The sequence below is a fragment of the Camelus dromedarius genome, chromosome 1, assembly GCF_036321535.1.
Source record: "Camelus dromedarius isolate mCamDro1 chromosome 1, mCamDro1.pat, whole genome shotgun sequence".
NCBI classification, from domain to species: domain Eukaryota; kingdom Metazoa; phylum Chordata; class Mammalia; order Artiodactyla; family Camelidae; genus Camelus; species Camelus dromedarius.
In genome coordinates, this window is record NC_087436.1 from 40,410,959 (window position 1) to 40,425,630 (window position 14,672).

Genomic DNA, 14,672 nt, shown 5'->3' on the forward strand with positions numbered 1-14,672 from the left:
ATAGGCAGAAGACCTCAACAAGCAGTTCTCCAAAGAAGACATACAAATGGCCAATAAACACATGAAAAAATGCTCAATATCGCTGATTATCAGAGAAATGCAAAACTACAGTAATGTATCACCTCACTCCAGTCAGAATGGCCATAATTAAAAAGTCGACCAGCAGTAAATGCTGAACAGGGTGTGGGTGAAAAGTGAACACTCCTACACTGTTGGTGAGAATGTAGTTTGGTGCAGCCATTATGGAAAACAGTATGGAGATTTCTCAAGAAACTAAAATTAGACTTACCATATCATCCAGCAATCCCACTCCTGGGCATATATCCAGAAGGTATTCTAATTCAACAAGATACATGCAACCCCAATGTTCACAGCAGCACTATTTACAATAGCCAAGACATGGAAACAACCTAAATGGCCATCGACAGATGACTGGATAAAGAAGTTGTGGTATATATATACAATGGAATACTACTCAGCCATAAAAAGGAATAAAATACTGCCATTTACAGCAACATGGATGGACCTGGAAATCATACATTCTAAGTGAAGTAAGCCAGAAAGAGAAGGAAAAATACCATAATACAGCAATCATATGTGGAATCTTAAAAAAATAAAAGACACAAATGAACTTATTTATAAAACAGAAACAGACTCACAGACATAGAAAACAAATCTATGGTTACCAGGGGGAAACGGAGGCAGGGAAGGGATAAATTAGGAGTTCGGGTTTTGCAAATATTAACTACTACATATAAAGTAGATAAAGGACAAATTTCTTCTGTATAGCACAGGGAACTATATTCAACATCTTGTAGTAACCTATAATGAAAGAGAACAAGAAACGAATATATGTGTGTATATGTATGGCTGAAATATTATGCTGTACACCAGAAACTGACACAAGAGTGTAAACTGACTATACTTCAATTAAAAAAAAAAAAGAGGTGATGTCTGTGTTCCCCACCCTCCCCCACCGCACTTTGCTCCACCTTGAAGTTAAAGTACCTGCTCTGACAATGAAAAGTATATGATGTATCTCCACTGCTGGGTCATGAAAGGCCATAAAGTTTCTGCCTTTTTTCACTAGAAAACTAGGTTGTAAGAGCCCATAGCCACTGTTCTGTGTCATTGCCAACACGTCACAGAGAGGCCCCATGCAGGCATTCTTGATAGACAGTCCCAGCTGAACATAGCCTTTGCCTCACAGTTTACTAGATGCTAGACAATGTGAATTTCATATTGTTGAGGTGTGGATTTTTCTGGCAGGCAGGAAAGTTCCTTGCACAGCACCTTGATCATTTAAAGGCTTCTTGAAAACTGTGTGGGCAGGCATGAATTAGCTTTTTCCCTAGGGCAAGTTCAGCCTTACTATTGACTGTGACTCTTCTTAGATATCTACTGAGCATAGAGTCTCACAAGTGCTCCGAGAGTATTCTACCTTCTGACTTTTCCAAACTTCCAAGTCTCCTAGTCCTGTCTGAATTCTTGGAAATTTCGAATTTAGATTTCTCCTATTGTTCATTGCTTGGCTTCATGTAGTCTAACCTTATGCATGCAATACTTCGTATTAGAGGCAACTCTAGGGCATGTTCATGCAAATTTCTAAAGCACTCTAATCACCTAATGTTTTCTGCAAAATTACTCAGCCCAGCAAGCTTCAGTGGCCTCAGCTTCTCCTAACTCCTCCTGTCTCACCTCAATTCAGCAAGACCTCTAGGCTCTTCTTGGGTTCCCCACCCTGTGCACAGTGGACTAGAAAGTGCATCCAGGCAAAAACTTGGGGCAATCGTGGGGCTCTCCTCACCTGTCTCCCTTCTTTCTTGTTTTCCAATATCTAGAAAACAGAAGCTACTTCATATAATTTGTCTAGTTTTTCAGTTATTTACAGTAGGAGTAGAAGTTCAATTGCAGTTACTACCTCATGGCCAAAAACAGAAATCCCCATTTGAATCTAATACTTATTTGTACCAGAGGCATAAGTCTGGGCATAAATAAAGAATCCCCCCATATATTAAATGATATAATAATCATAGTAGTAGTCAAAATTTTAACATATTATATACATTTTGTCCTTTGTCAAATAGTGCCGTTAAATCTACTGAACGCAAACAGCATGTTGTATATTACTACAATACCGTTACAGATTCCAATAATTTCAGAAATTTGACACATTTTTATATTTTTATGATGATGTTAATGTGAAATGAAACTAAAATTCAAATACATACACTATCATTCATATAAAATGTATTTATTGCATGTTAAAAGATGGTTGGAAGGGGAAAACTATCCATTCATGGAAATGTTTTTGGTTGCAGATCCCACAACTGAATTTCCTCACTTAAGTAGATAAGAAACTCCTGTTTCATTATTATAGTTTTTGCATATAATTTTGCTAACATTCACATCACAAAAATAGCTCCTTTTGTAAATGTTGATTATCTCATTTCAAAGTTCTATATCAGTCTTCAGATTTCTCTTTGAAGGCAGAGCAATTTTCCTGTTCCGTGTTGCATGGTACCATAATCATTCCTGCTAGAGTTAAGGTTTGAACTTTGGAATTTACATTTCAGAAGAAGAAATGCTGCATAATTTAAGGAGCAAAGCCCACATTAAATTTAGAATACCTAGTTGCCTTTTATCACCGTTTCTCTGTGCTCTTTGCACTGACAAAAGATGCAGTCCGAACTGGGTAATTACTTTAAAGATGTTGAACGAAATACTCTGATCGATAGACAGTGTTCCTGCATTTCCTAAAAAATCGAAACAATTGTGTACAGAGTTTGTTGTAGAAAGTGTTCCGGTGTTAAGAAAAGCAACCGCATATTCTTCTCAAGTAAGAATTCTCTAGTTCTTGAAGAATTCCTTATTGGAGGGTTCACTTTTTTTTTAAAGGATCAGCTGCACAGTATTTTATTTGGTTTTTCCTGGCTGTTACTCAGTTCTTGCCTCTGACAACTCAATTTCGAGTGTTTTACGAGGTTAACTAAATCAGGGAGGAATTATAAATAGAGGTGCCAAATGAGGGTGTGAAGAAATGAGGAACAAAATCAAACTTGAGGGCAGTTGGGAGGGAGGAAATAGTCAAAGAGAAGAGCGGTGCCTAGTGGGACGTGTTGAGTTTATTCAGGAAAGCACCCATCTCCTTTTTGAAAAATAATCATAATGTCAAATATAGAATTAATCAGTTTTCTTAGAGGCACAGACAATATGACTGTGATCATTTTGTGACATACTTAGTGAAGAACAACCAGAGTTGTACCGCTTTGTCCTGATGACTAAGGAAGTTGCCAGGGGCGAGTCATTCAGGGGCACCTGCGCGGTGACCGTGGATTTCAGGAGGCGCGGGTGACGGTGGAAGGCGCACGCTCGCAACCCCGAGCCCGGCGCGGGGAGGGGGCGCGGCGCTCGGTTTCCTTCCCCGCCTCGGCGGCCCCTGGTGCGCATGCTCAGTCCTGCTCGGTCCGCTTCTTTGAGTTTTTTTCTGGGCGGCGCGGAGACCAGGGACTGGCTCCGGGATGGGAAGCGAAGCCCGCGGAGGGGCGGCGGCGGCGGCGCTGTGAGGAGCAGCCGGCGGGAGGCAGCTGCCGCTCGTCGGTGAGCATCTGGGCAGCGCCACCATGACGCTTCGTAAGAAGAGCACCAGGAGCCCCCCCCCCCCCCCCAGTCCTGAGCCACGAATTCGTCCTGCAGAATCATGCGGACCTCGTCGCCTGCATGGGGCTGTTCTTCGTGCTGGGGCTCATGTTCGAGGGAACAGCAGAAGTATCCATCGTTTTCATGACTCTCCAGCACGGGGTTACCTTCCCTGCAGCAGACGCAGAAGAACAAGCTACGGAATCCAAGTTCCTCTACTATTACGGTATCAGAGATTTGGCCACGGTGTTCTTCTACATGCTGATGACAATCGTCATTCACGCCACAATTCAAGAGTATGTGTTGGATAAAATTACCAGGCGAAGACAGTTCCCCAAAGCGAAACAAAGCAGATTTAATGAATCTGGTCAGTTTAGTGTGTTCTACCTGGTCTCTTGTATTTGGGGCACATTCATTCTAGTCTCCGAAAACTGCCTGTCAGACCCAGCTCTCTTATGGAGGGCTCGTGACATGATGACGTTTCAGATGAAGTTTTTCTACATCTCTCAGTTGGCTTACTGGTTTCATGCCTTTCCAGAACTCTACTTCCGGAGAATAAAAAACCAAGATCTCCCACGTCAAGTAGTCCACATCGGCCTTCACCTCTTCCACATTGAGGGAGCTTATCTCTTGTACTTGAATCACCTGGGGCTGGTGCTTTTGATGATGCATTATTTTGTGGAATTCCTTTCCCACCTTTGCGACCTGTTTTATTTTAAGGATGAAAAGTACCAGAAAGAGGTTTCTCTGTGGGCCATTGTGTTTATCTTGGGTCGACTTGTAACTTTAATTGCTTCCGTCATCAGTGTTGGGTTTCACCTGGCTGGAGGGAAGAATGGGAATCCAGATGCCTTTACTGGAAATGTAAACGTGTTGGCAGCTAAAATTGCTGTTCTGTCATCCAGTTGCGCTATCCAAGCATACATAACATGGAATTTATTTAATGACGAGCTTCAGAGGTGGATGGAGGAAGATGCTCCTCTTCAGGCCCCAGGTATGAAGAAGAAACGGACTAAAGGCAGGTCTTCTAGAAAAGGAACAGAAAACGGTGTGGTACCTTCATAAAGAGGAGACTCTCCACATAAGAGGAAAGAAAAATCTTCATAATGATAAACAAGTTCATTGATTAGTGTCTCCAAAGAAGACTCCCCTTTTCTATAAGTTACCTTTTTTTGCTGAAGACTTTTCTGTTCTTGAAAACTGTGCTTTCTTTGATTTTTGCTTTTGTACTATGTAATGCATTTTTTATAAAGACCTTTGAGGAGAAGATGATTATTACGAGTGGGAAAATTTTTGGTTTAGACTATCATCAAAATGGTTTAGGTTCACCACGATATTTTTCTTTTTTTTACTTTTGAATGTTTTCCTAATGATTTGTAGAGAGAACTACAAAATTCCGCATAGTTCTTGCTCCCGCCAATCTTTTATAACATTAGCAAGGTGGTTTGTTATGGGAATGACATATTTTTAATGTTCTCTTCCAGGATAAAATAGAAATAATACGAAGGTGAAAATCAACATCATTAAATTTTCAGTATTCTCTAATTCTTAGAATTATTTTTGAATTTACAACTGTAGAAAAGATGTGAAAACCACCAAAATAATAATATTTATAAGTAGTGGTTGTTAGTATTACATCTCACTAAAAAACCAAGATACTAATGGTTAACAGGTGGAGACTTACTGCTATATATCAAAGTATCTTGAATTAATATAAAATTATTACTGAGAGGTAAAATCATGCTTGTCCATTTTAAACACTTGTAAACTGGAAATCAGAAAATTAAATAATGTAAAAAAGGAAATCAGACTTAAATAGCTTTTTCTGATATGTTTATGAAAATTATTCTTAATGAGGTTTGTTATAAGTTTGGTATCTGCAGCATCTTAGAATAATATTGTTTAACCTCAAAATCATTTTGAAAAATAGTGCTTACTTGATTTATATCTATAAAGAATGTCAGCTAATTACATATGGAAAACATTTAATGTACTAACCTTAAATAATCTTTAAAGTCATAGTCTTATGGAAGGCTTTTCAAAATAATGTTATAATTATAGCTTTGCTTCCATCTTTAATTGGGAAACATTTATCTGTATGAGACAAATTTTGGTGATACATATATATGTTGTGTCTTTACATAAACCAGTACAAACAATGGGCTGCAGTGGGTGAATATTTATCATATTTATTTTCTTCTCTCAACCTACAGTTTGATTTTATTTCCATAATGTGCGTGCTTATATATTTTTTTCAGGAGACAGTGCTTTAAAAATGTGCTATGATAAGGCCAAGTATTTCCTATTCCCCTCTAGTTTCTTCTATTATGTCTTGTATCTCTCTGCTTTTAATAACATTCTGTTTGGCTTGTACGTAATTCAGCTTTTTCAATTACGGAGGTCCCTGCAAATTAAACTTAGCATAGGTGTATTGCAGACCAAAGACAGAGGAGCCATTCTTGGCAAAACATTCTTTTCTGTTCTTTCTTCTTTGAGAGATATAATCTATCATCCTACTAATTTTTTTTTCTCAATTGCCTAATACTATAATTTTATTACCATATACTCTAGGTCCAAAGTACAATAACTCCACTTTAACCAACCAGTGTGCAATTATAAAACAAAGATTTTCAACTCCTCATAACAGAGGAGAGTGGTCTTCCTCATTTTTAAAGAATTCTCCCGTTACTTGTAACTCCACTTTTGATAACAGGTTTCTTATGCATTACATACATAATTCATTTGCCAATAAATGCAGGCTTGTCTCAAAGTGGCCAATAATTGGAAAAAAGTGTTTCCTCATGTGATTGATAATGTCAAGAGTTAAACTGGGATTGACATTAAATATGATTAGGGCTCAGATTGATTTCCCTGGGATTTGCTGGGCTCTGTCCCCCTCAGATTGACTTTCCACTTGGCAGTAGATGACCACAGATGTTTTAGGCTTGATGTCTGTACACCATATACATGGTAGAAAGGAAGAGAGGAAACCTGATTTCTAAAATTCCTGAAACACTGAGTGTTACCTTATTTTGTAAAGGGGTTTACTCAGCTGATTGGTTAAATTAGGTTATATGTTTTACCTGCACAAAAAGGCAAATTCCCTTTTGTGTAAAATAGGGGTTCACAAGAAGTAGGAAGTTTACTGAGGAAAAAGGGGAAGGATGCTGGGTACATCTCAGACATTCATGAGTTCAATAAGTGTTTCAGAAAATAAACGTATGCCAAGTAAATTATGAAAGCAACACTGCAAATGAAATTCAGCACAATACAAATTGCTAAGTCTCTCCCTTTTAAAATTACATTCTGAAAAACTCATGCTACAGTAAATCTCAGTGTGACAATTTGGTTTCTGTCAAAATCGGATTGCATGGAAACAAGTTTCCATTATCATTATTCAAGGTTTTATTAAAACAGGCATTAGTTAACCCTGGGAAAGGCCAAATAACCAATTAAGCAACAAATGTTACGAAAGTCATAAAGATATATCTGATATTCGAATTTCCTGAATTTGAATACTCTGCTCTGATTTATTTGCTTCAGTGCTTGCAAAACTTTATTCTTTAAATCTATAGGTGTAGACTTTCTAGGATGAATTTAGAGTGAGTTTTCTTCAAAAAATATTTTGCTGGCAATTATTCAAAAGTACATCTCAAGGGAGGGTATAGCTCAGTGGTATAGTGTGTGCTTAGCATGCACGAAGTCCTGGGTTCAAGCCCCAGTATCTCCACGAAATCAATCAATCAATCAAATTCCCCCTCAAAAAAAAAAAAAAAACAAACAAACCAAAAAACTCAATAAAAGTATATCTTACTTTTCTTAACAAATAGTAGAAATGTGTTTTTCAACCTGCTTTATTTTGTAAGAAACAAGGAAGTTATTTTCGAAGTGATCAGAATAATTCTTCACTTCATTTCAGTCAGAAAACAACCTGTAGCTATTTCTTCATTTCTTTCTCATCAGTATTTAACCATCAGTAGAGGAAATATGTATCGCCAATAGTGTATTAACTCAAAATGGATTCAAGGAGATTTGAGTTACAGCATTAGTTTTTAAAGTTTTCTTGAAGACTTAAAATATTATTTTTTACTTTTATTGAAATGTAGTTGATTTACAATGTTAGTTTAAAGTGTATAGCAAAGCAATTCAGTTATACATACACATACATACATATTTTTTTCTTTTCAGATTCTTTCCCATCATGTGTTATTATAAGAAATTGAATATAGTTCCCTGTGCTATACAGTAGGTCTTTGTTGTTTATCTATTTCGTATATAGTAATGTATATCTGTCAATCCCAAACTCCTAATTTATGCCTCCCTCACTCTTTCCTCTTTGGTAACCATAGTTTGTTAAAATATTCTGATAGCCTTTTAATTTGGAAAAACATGGATAAAGTTTTAAGTTCTCACTCAACTAGACTAATGAGAATAATTTATATAGAATAAGAATAGATTTACTACTGATGCTTCACCCAGGTAATGACATATTGGAGCAGTTCCTGAGATGAATTTCTTGGGGAGAAGTAATTTTGAGAATGTGGAATACGGACTGGGCTAGGACTTTGGTACTTGAAATCAGGGCAGAAAATGCATTCCAGTGGGGAGCACAGACCACTGTAATCTGGTGACTTCTCTGATGAAGAGGATAGACAGTGTGCTGGGTATATGGAAGTAATTGAGGCTTAATGACAGACTAGATTCCCAGAGAATTCACAAATACTCCCACTTCCTGAGTTTCTCTGGAAATAGAGGGGTTTTTTTTTCTCTGTCATCTTTCAATCAAATTTACATCCTGTGTGAAACTTCCATACTGAATAAGACAGACTAGTGTCTGCCAGTTCCCCTCAAGCATGTAGAAAAATGATCACAAATCCATCATACAAAAGTCCCTACATTTCTAGATATTAAATTAGAATTGGTCTCATGATTATACAGCCACATGACACCCTAAATTTTGCCATCTAAATCCCCATAAGCAAATCCTACATTACATCCCCCCAGACCAGAATATACAGTCTTTTCAAGTGTGCATGGTCTATTCTCGAGGACAGACCACACACTTGGGCACAAAAGAAGCCTCAGCAAATTTAAGAAGATAGAAATCATTTCAAGCATCTTTTCTGATCACAATGGCATGAAACTTGAAATAAACCACAGACAAACAAATAAGGGGAAAAAAAAAAAAAAAGCAAATCCTTTTTAGGCCCTGTACTACATCTGGCACTTTTAAGTATACAATAAATGTGGTCATACATTAAGGAAGCTGCCTCTGAGGCAGTTGACCTGCTTTGTTCTATTGTGTTTGGCTACTGCATTGTGTCAGCTAATCTTTTTCATTTTACAGTTTGAAAATACATTGATATATAAACCAACCATTTCAGGGGATATTTATAAAACATAGGAAATGACAATGGGATGTGTTATGTAGTTTAAGGTTTGCTTGAATTTTAAAATGTAAAGAGTTAAATTAACTTCACAGTAATGATGTGTGCATCTTCTGTCCATTAGAGTGATCAGAGTTGCTATTAAGAGATATGGCTACTCAATAATTAAGGCAAAATATCTATTTTAAATAAAGGGAACGTGAACTCTCTGAATTCAAAATAAAAAAAAAAAAATACTCCAATACCAACAGCATCATTCACCAAATCAAGTAAGGTCAGTGCACAGAATATCATGGCTTGAGGAAAATTTAAGAAAAGAGCTCTTTCCTCATATGCCATTGTAATTTCACCTAAGCCATTACACACTGAAAAGCACATCCAAAGACAGATTTAATATTCCTGCCTTGTGCTGCGTTTATTGTCTAATTAATTTTTAAAAAGCTGTTTCTCAAATAAGGAAAACCAGTAAAGTTGCCACAGTTGTCGATATAAACATTAAAGTATAATTTTTAAACTTTAATGAATTGTTTCTTTAAAAAGATGTTTCTAGTTGTATTGTTATAAGTTCAGCAGAGGAAGGTAATAATAAGATTATAAATAATGGTTAACAAAGGAAGTCTGGGTTAGGCCCTTGCTGTGGCCCTTAGAGCTGGGTGAACTTGGGAAGACACCTCAGCATTCTCAGTCTTGGCTTGCATGTCACTAAAATGAGATATTGATATATTTCAAAAAGAAACTACTCTAGAGATTAAAAAGTTATGTGTTTACAAAGTCATAGTGGGTATGAGTGTGTATGTGTGTGTGTGTATATACTACTGTTATTAAGGGATGTGGCTTAACAAGATAACACTTGTTCATGGAGTGTCTGTCTATATACTTATATATGCTATAAATGTATACAGTCTCATTTAACCTATACTTACATATGCACTTATGCATACAGATAGATTTTCCCCTATACATTTACTTATTTATTTTTCAATAGACCTTACTTTTAGAGCAGGTTTAGTTTTAGTTTATAGCAAAGCTGAGCAGAAAGCACAGAGTTTTCCTATATTCCCTGATCCTCACTTCCCCTTCCCCGCCCCGACACAGAGAGCTTTCCCTACTGTCAGCATCCTGTATCCCAGTGATACGTTTGTTACAATCCCTGAACCTATGTTGACACATCATAATCACCAAAAGTCTATAGTTTACGTTGGGCTTCACGCTTGGTGTTACATATTCTATGGGTTTTGACAAACATATAATGGCACGTAGCCACCATTATCAAACAAAATAATATCATTACCTAAAAATCCTCTGTGCTCTACCTACTCGTCCTTTTCTCCCCTATGCATTTTTAAGTACTATACAACTGTATGGCATTGAGTTTTCCCTCATGTCTGGGTAGGAGGCACTAGGAAATTCAAGGATAGCCATAGTTGCACCTCTGTGCAGCTAGTATCTAGTTGATATTTTACAATGAATTCTTTCCCCAAATGTATGAATTATTGTTGACTAAATAAATAATGTACATTACAAACATTTATACTACTATACTTAAAATATACAGAAATTATCTTCTGAGTAAATGCACACTTGTTTAATTAAAGAGTTAACTAAATTCATCGTAACCGAAGACTATTTTTTACATAAATAACAGAAAATACAATGATATATGAAAACCCTCCATATATAATAATTTTACCTTTTACCTGAAACATTTGAAACCATTAGTCTGGGTAAATTATGATAATAAAACTTAAATTCTCATATTCACAATTAAATTTCAGACTAAGCAAATGAACCAAGCATTAATTTTGGAAAACCAAAATGTATCAGCACACAGTTTAGTAGTTATGAGTACTAAACAACAAGGTCCATAGTATCAGGTAATACACAAATTTCATCATTGCCTTGGCATTATGTAACACAGTGTCTCAGAGTTAGTAGTTATTCAAAATTTGTTGAACTCAGTTAAAATAACCTTTATTATTATTAAAACAAATAAGCAAGCAAACTTAGTAGAGCTTTCCTTTGCTTGCTCCTGTAACACTGACTTTTTTATCCTACAAAAACTAGGATATGTAAACATTAATAGTTTGTTCTTAAACCTTGTAAGTGAAAACCCTGGCTCCAAATATTAGACTTTTATTTAGAAATGGCTGCATGTTATGGGTCACCCAAGTGACAGTTGTGATTTGCCAAACTTTTTGAAGTTTGAGTCCTTTTCCTAAGATGAGAATGAAGTTAGTGTGTTCTAAATATGAAGCTAATATTAGAATCCTTAACATATGAATCAGAATGTCATTTTGAATGTGCTCATGTATAGAAGACGTGACATTTGTTCTGCATTCTCAACAGCACTTTCGTGATAGTGAAGGACAAGGAAAACAAAGCCCATTTGAAAAGGTTTATTCTATATTCTATATAACTGAATTGTAGTAGGTTTAATTAGATTTATCATTACTGCCATTTTTTTTTTCTCTCAGAAAAGAAAAATAAAATCTATTCAAATGGGGAAGACAGTGAACTCAGCATGTGTAGCTGACCTCTCTCTTTGGCTAATAATTGACTAACAATTCATATTCTGTGGGGGCTGTGGGGATGTCTATCTCGATCAGTCAATGAAAGAATTTGTCAAACCCAACAGAGGGTGATTGTCCCCCCCAAACGGCAGACTGCCACCAAAAACTTGCAAAGACTGTGTGCAGCTATTATTTATTAAACTAGCCAAACTCACCACTTTCGTTAGCATTTATTCCACACTTCTCAAATCCCAGGAGTACTTTAGATGCTCAGGAGTCCTCTTGAATTCTTCCTAATAATGCAGCACAGAATCATTACTCATAACAGTAGCCATGTGTCACACTGTAACATTTAAACTTTTATTTTTTGAAACACGATTCTACGATTTCACAGGTTCCACCATCATACCTAGTTGTTAGGGCAGTGAGGCCGGTTATTCAGTGAAACTCCAGCAAACTAAACTCTTATCAGAAAACAGCTTAACCTAAGCAACCGTAAACTCCCTGCATTGCCTTTAGCCACAGAACTACTGCTGGAATTTTTATATATTGCACCACATTCCAAGTTGGAATTGAAATCTACTATAGAGGCTTGCTGAAAATGGGTGGAATATGATCTCCTTAAATTGTATATCTATTCATACTATTAATTAAAATCTATATTAAAAGACAAAATGCACATTTATAAGACATATTTTTTTTTTCGTTTCACTCTCTATATCTTTACAATACCTATAGCAAATTTTAAAATGTTATCCTTAACCTTTTGTGTAGCAGAGTCAAAACTGTGACCAAATCTGTAACTTGTAGGGAAAAAAAAATCAAATCCATTAATCATGAAAAAGTCAGTAAGTGAAATTTCAGCACATACTGTATGCATTTACGTTATCAGCAGATGATACAAAGATATTGAAAGTAATATGTCTCTAGCTATAATGCACAGATTTTTTTTGCTTTATTTTGCCTCTTGGTCTTAATTTTTTTTGTCTCCACTTTACTTTCCAAAAAATTCAAATAATATATTTCAAAAGCACCAGGTGTTCATTAGATTCTGAGGAAACCGAAGATCTGAGATTTTCTTTTGAATTGAAGTTTCTATCTTTCCATTCAATTATTATGACTAGGACTAAACAGCGCTTATGACAATTGAAAAAGAAAAGAAGGGAAAAAGGAAAGTATGCTTTATTGTAAATCCACATCAAGAAGAAAAAAGCCTCCTGATATTTTTAATCAACTTAATTATCCTTGCCAGTGATGCTAATTCATAGTAAAACATCCAAAAGACTCTGGAATTCATTAACACTACTTAAATGTGCAATTTCACTGCATTTTGCAGGCTGGATTTTTAATATTACTGTGTGTTAACAGAAATGAAATTTTTAATGTGATTTCTCCTATTTAAAAATAGTTTATGGCACACTCTATCATATATATGCACATATATGTATTAGAATAAAACAACACAAACTTTACAAATAGTTGAGGTTCATATTTACACAGTATGTCTGATAAAATCATGCAGCTGGGGACGAGGGGAAAAAGGGATCCAAAAGATGGCAAGAAAAAAGTCAACAAGGGAAGGAAGGCTTTAGTGTGCCTTTCTTCCTAGGTGACCAGCAACAGTGCATGGAAGTGCCACATGGAACAGGTAAAACAGCATCGCTGATACTTGCTCCAACTTTGGAGACAACAAAGCTCTGTAAAGTAAAAGGACTGTCCTACTGACCTCTGTAGGCCTAAGCTTCTACTTTGTTGTCTTTATAAAAGAATACCCGATAAAGATTAGGGAATCATTCCCCTGTCTTCAGAAGAAAAGTAAGTCTCAACAACTAAAATAAATTAAGCTCCATTCCTTAAAGATTTATTGGGTGCTTGGTATATTCCTGATCTGGTGGATACAATGTGGGGACATGATGGTAAGTAATATGCCCACTGCAGGTTGTAGTCAAGTGGCATCTAAGCTTGAGAATCAGCCCTAATGCAATACCAGAGCTGCCTAGGAGAGCAGAGAGTCAGATGACCTTGGAAAGACAAATACCTAGTACAGTGTGCTTTGGCATCTCTAAGGTCTCTGATAGCCATACTGTAGTGAGAGGCTCAGATGCAAATAAAATAAATCCTGATTCCAGCAGAGTTGTTGGAAAAGCAAAGTCAGTGTGCTCAGCACTGTTGCACCGCTGGGAGTCCTCGGCCTCTGTGTGGTCAAGAGGGGCAGTGCTGAGGGCAGTGGGGTAGCCAGAGTTCCCCAGCCGTGCAGAGGCATCAGTGGGCTGTGGGAAAGGAAAGCATAGAGGTGGAAATGGTACACACCCTTGCTCAAGGGGCACGTCTCATGCTGACCTGTAGCAAAGTGGGGATGGTGGAGGAAGAATAGCTGGAACCAACTTGGGAGAGTGTGTGGGACCAGGCATTAGAGCGAGGAGGGCAAACGCAAAGGAGCCAGTAACTCTAGAAGTGACACTTGTTGGCATTAAGTCGCTAATGACGTTCCTGTGCGAGTGATGTGGTTGGTGCAGCTTGGAGAAAACAACTAGCCCACTAAAATGTCAAAATAAAGACAATTCAGTGTGATAGGTCACATGGAAACCATTTTGAAAACTACAAAAAAACAAGTTTAATCTACCAAAATATAGGCAGACGTAGAGTTTAATGTATGAGAACAGTTGACAGCATGAGAGAATTTGTAAATTAGAGGTGGAGTCACAGATGTCCACTTCGTACTTTGTAAGAAATTCTGTGACAGCTGTTTGAATTAATTCCTGGTGGTGCCCTGGTGGGGACATCTCTTTACTGTATCACTTATTATCTTCCTGCACGATGGTCCTTCTGTGAGTAACTATGCCCTTTAATAGTCCCTGCGTTGGAGTCACTCTCTGGAATGTGACATTATTAAAGAAATATACTCCATCCCAGAAGAAACTGTGACTGGGTCAAATGAAGGTGTCAGACAGGAATAGGGTATGGCAGGGAAGTCTATAGTGAAGGTCCAATCATTTTCCACTAGGGCAGTGCTATTAGGATGACCTCCAACTCACGCTGCAGAGTTTTAATGTGCAGTGCTGCTGGCCCGCAACACGTATCTTATGAAGTTCTGAGATTGACTTTGCTTCCTGGAGAAATGCTATTTATTTGCATC

At 37.1% G+C, this 14,672-nt stretch overlaps 1 protein-coding gene across 1 annotated transcript; it reads left to right on the plus strand.

Annotated features, from left to right (window-relative positions):
* Positions 1-3,623: 3,623 nt before the first annotated feature.
* On the plus strand, positions 3,624-4,705 carry TRAM1L1 (translocation associated membrane protein 1 like 1). The gene is given in 2 exon segments (XM_031463065.2): positions 3,624-3,653; positions 3,655-4,705. Coding segments are annotated over 2 exon segments (1,080 nt in total). The 3' UTR covers position 4,705.
* Positions 4,706-14,672: the final 9,967 nt, after the last annotated feature.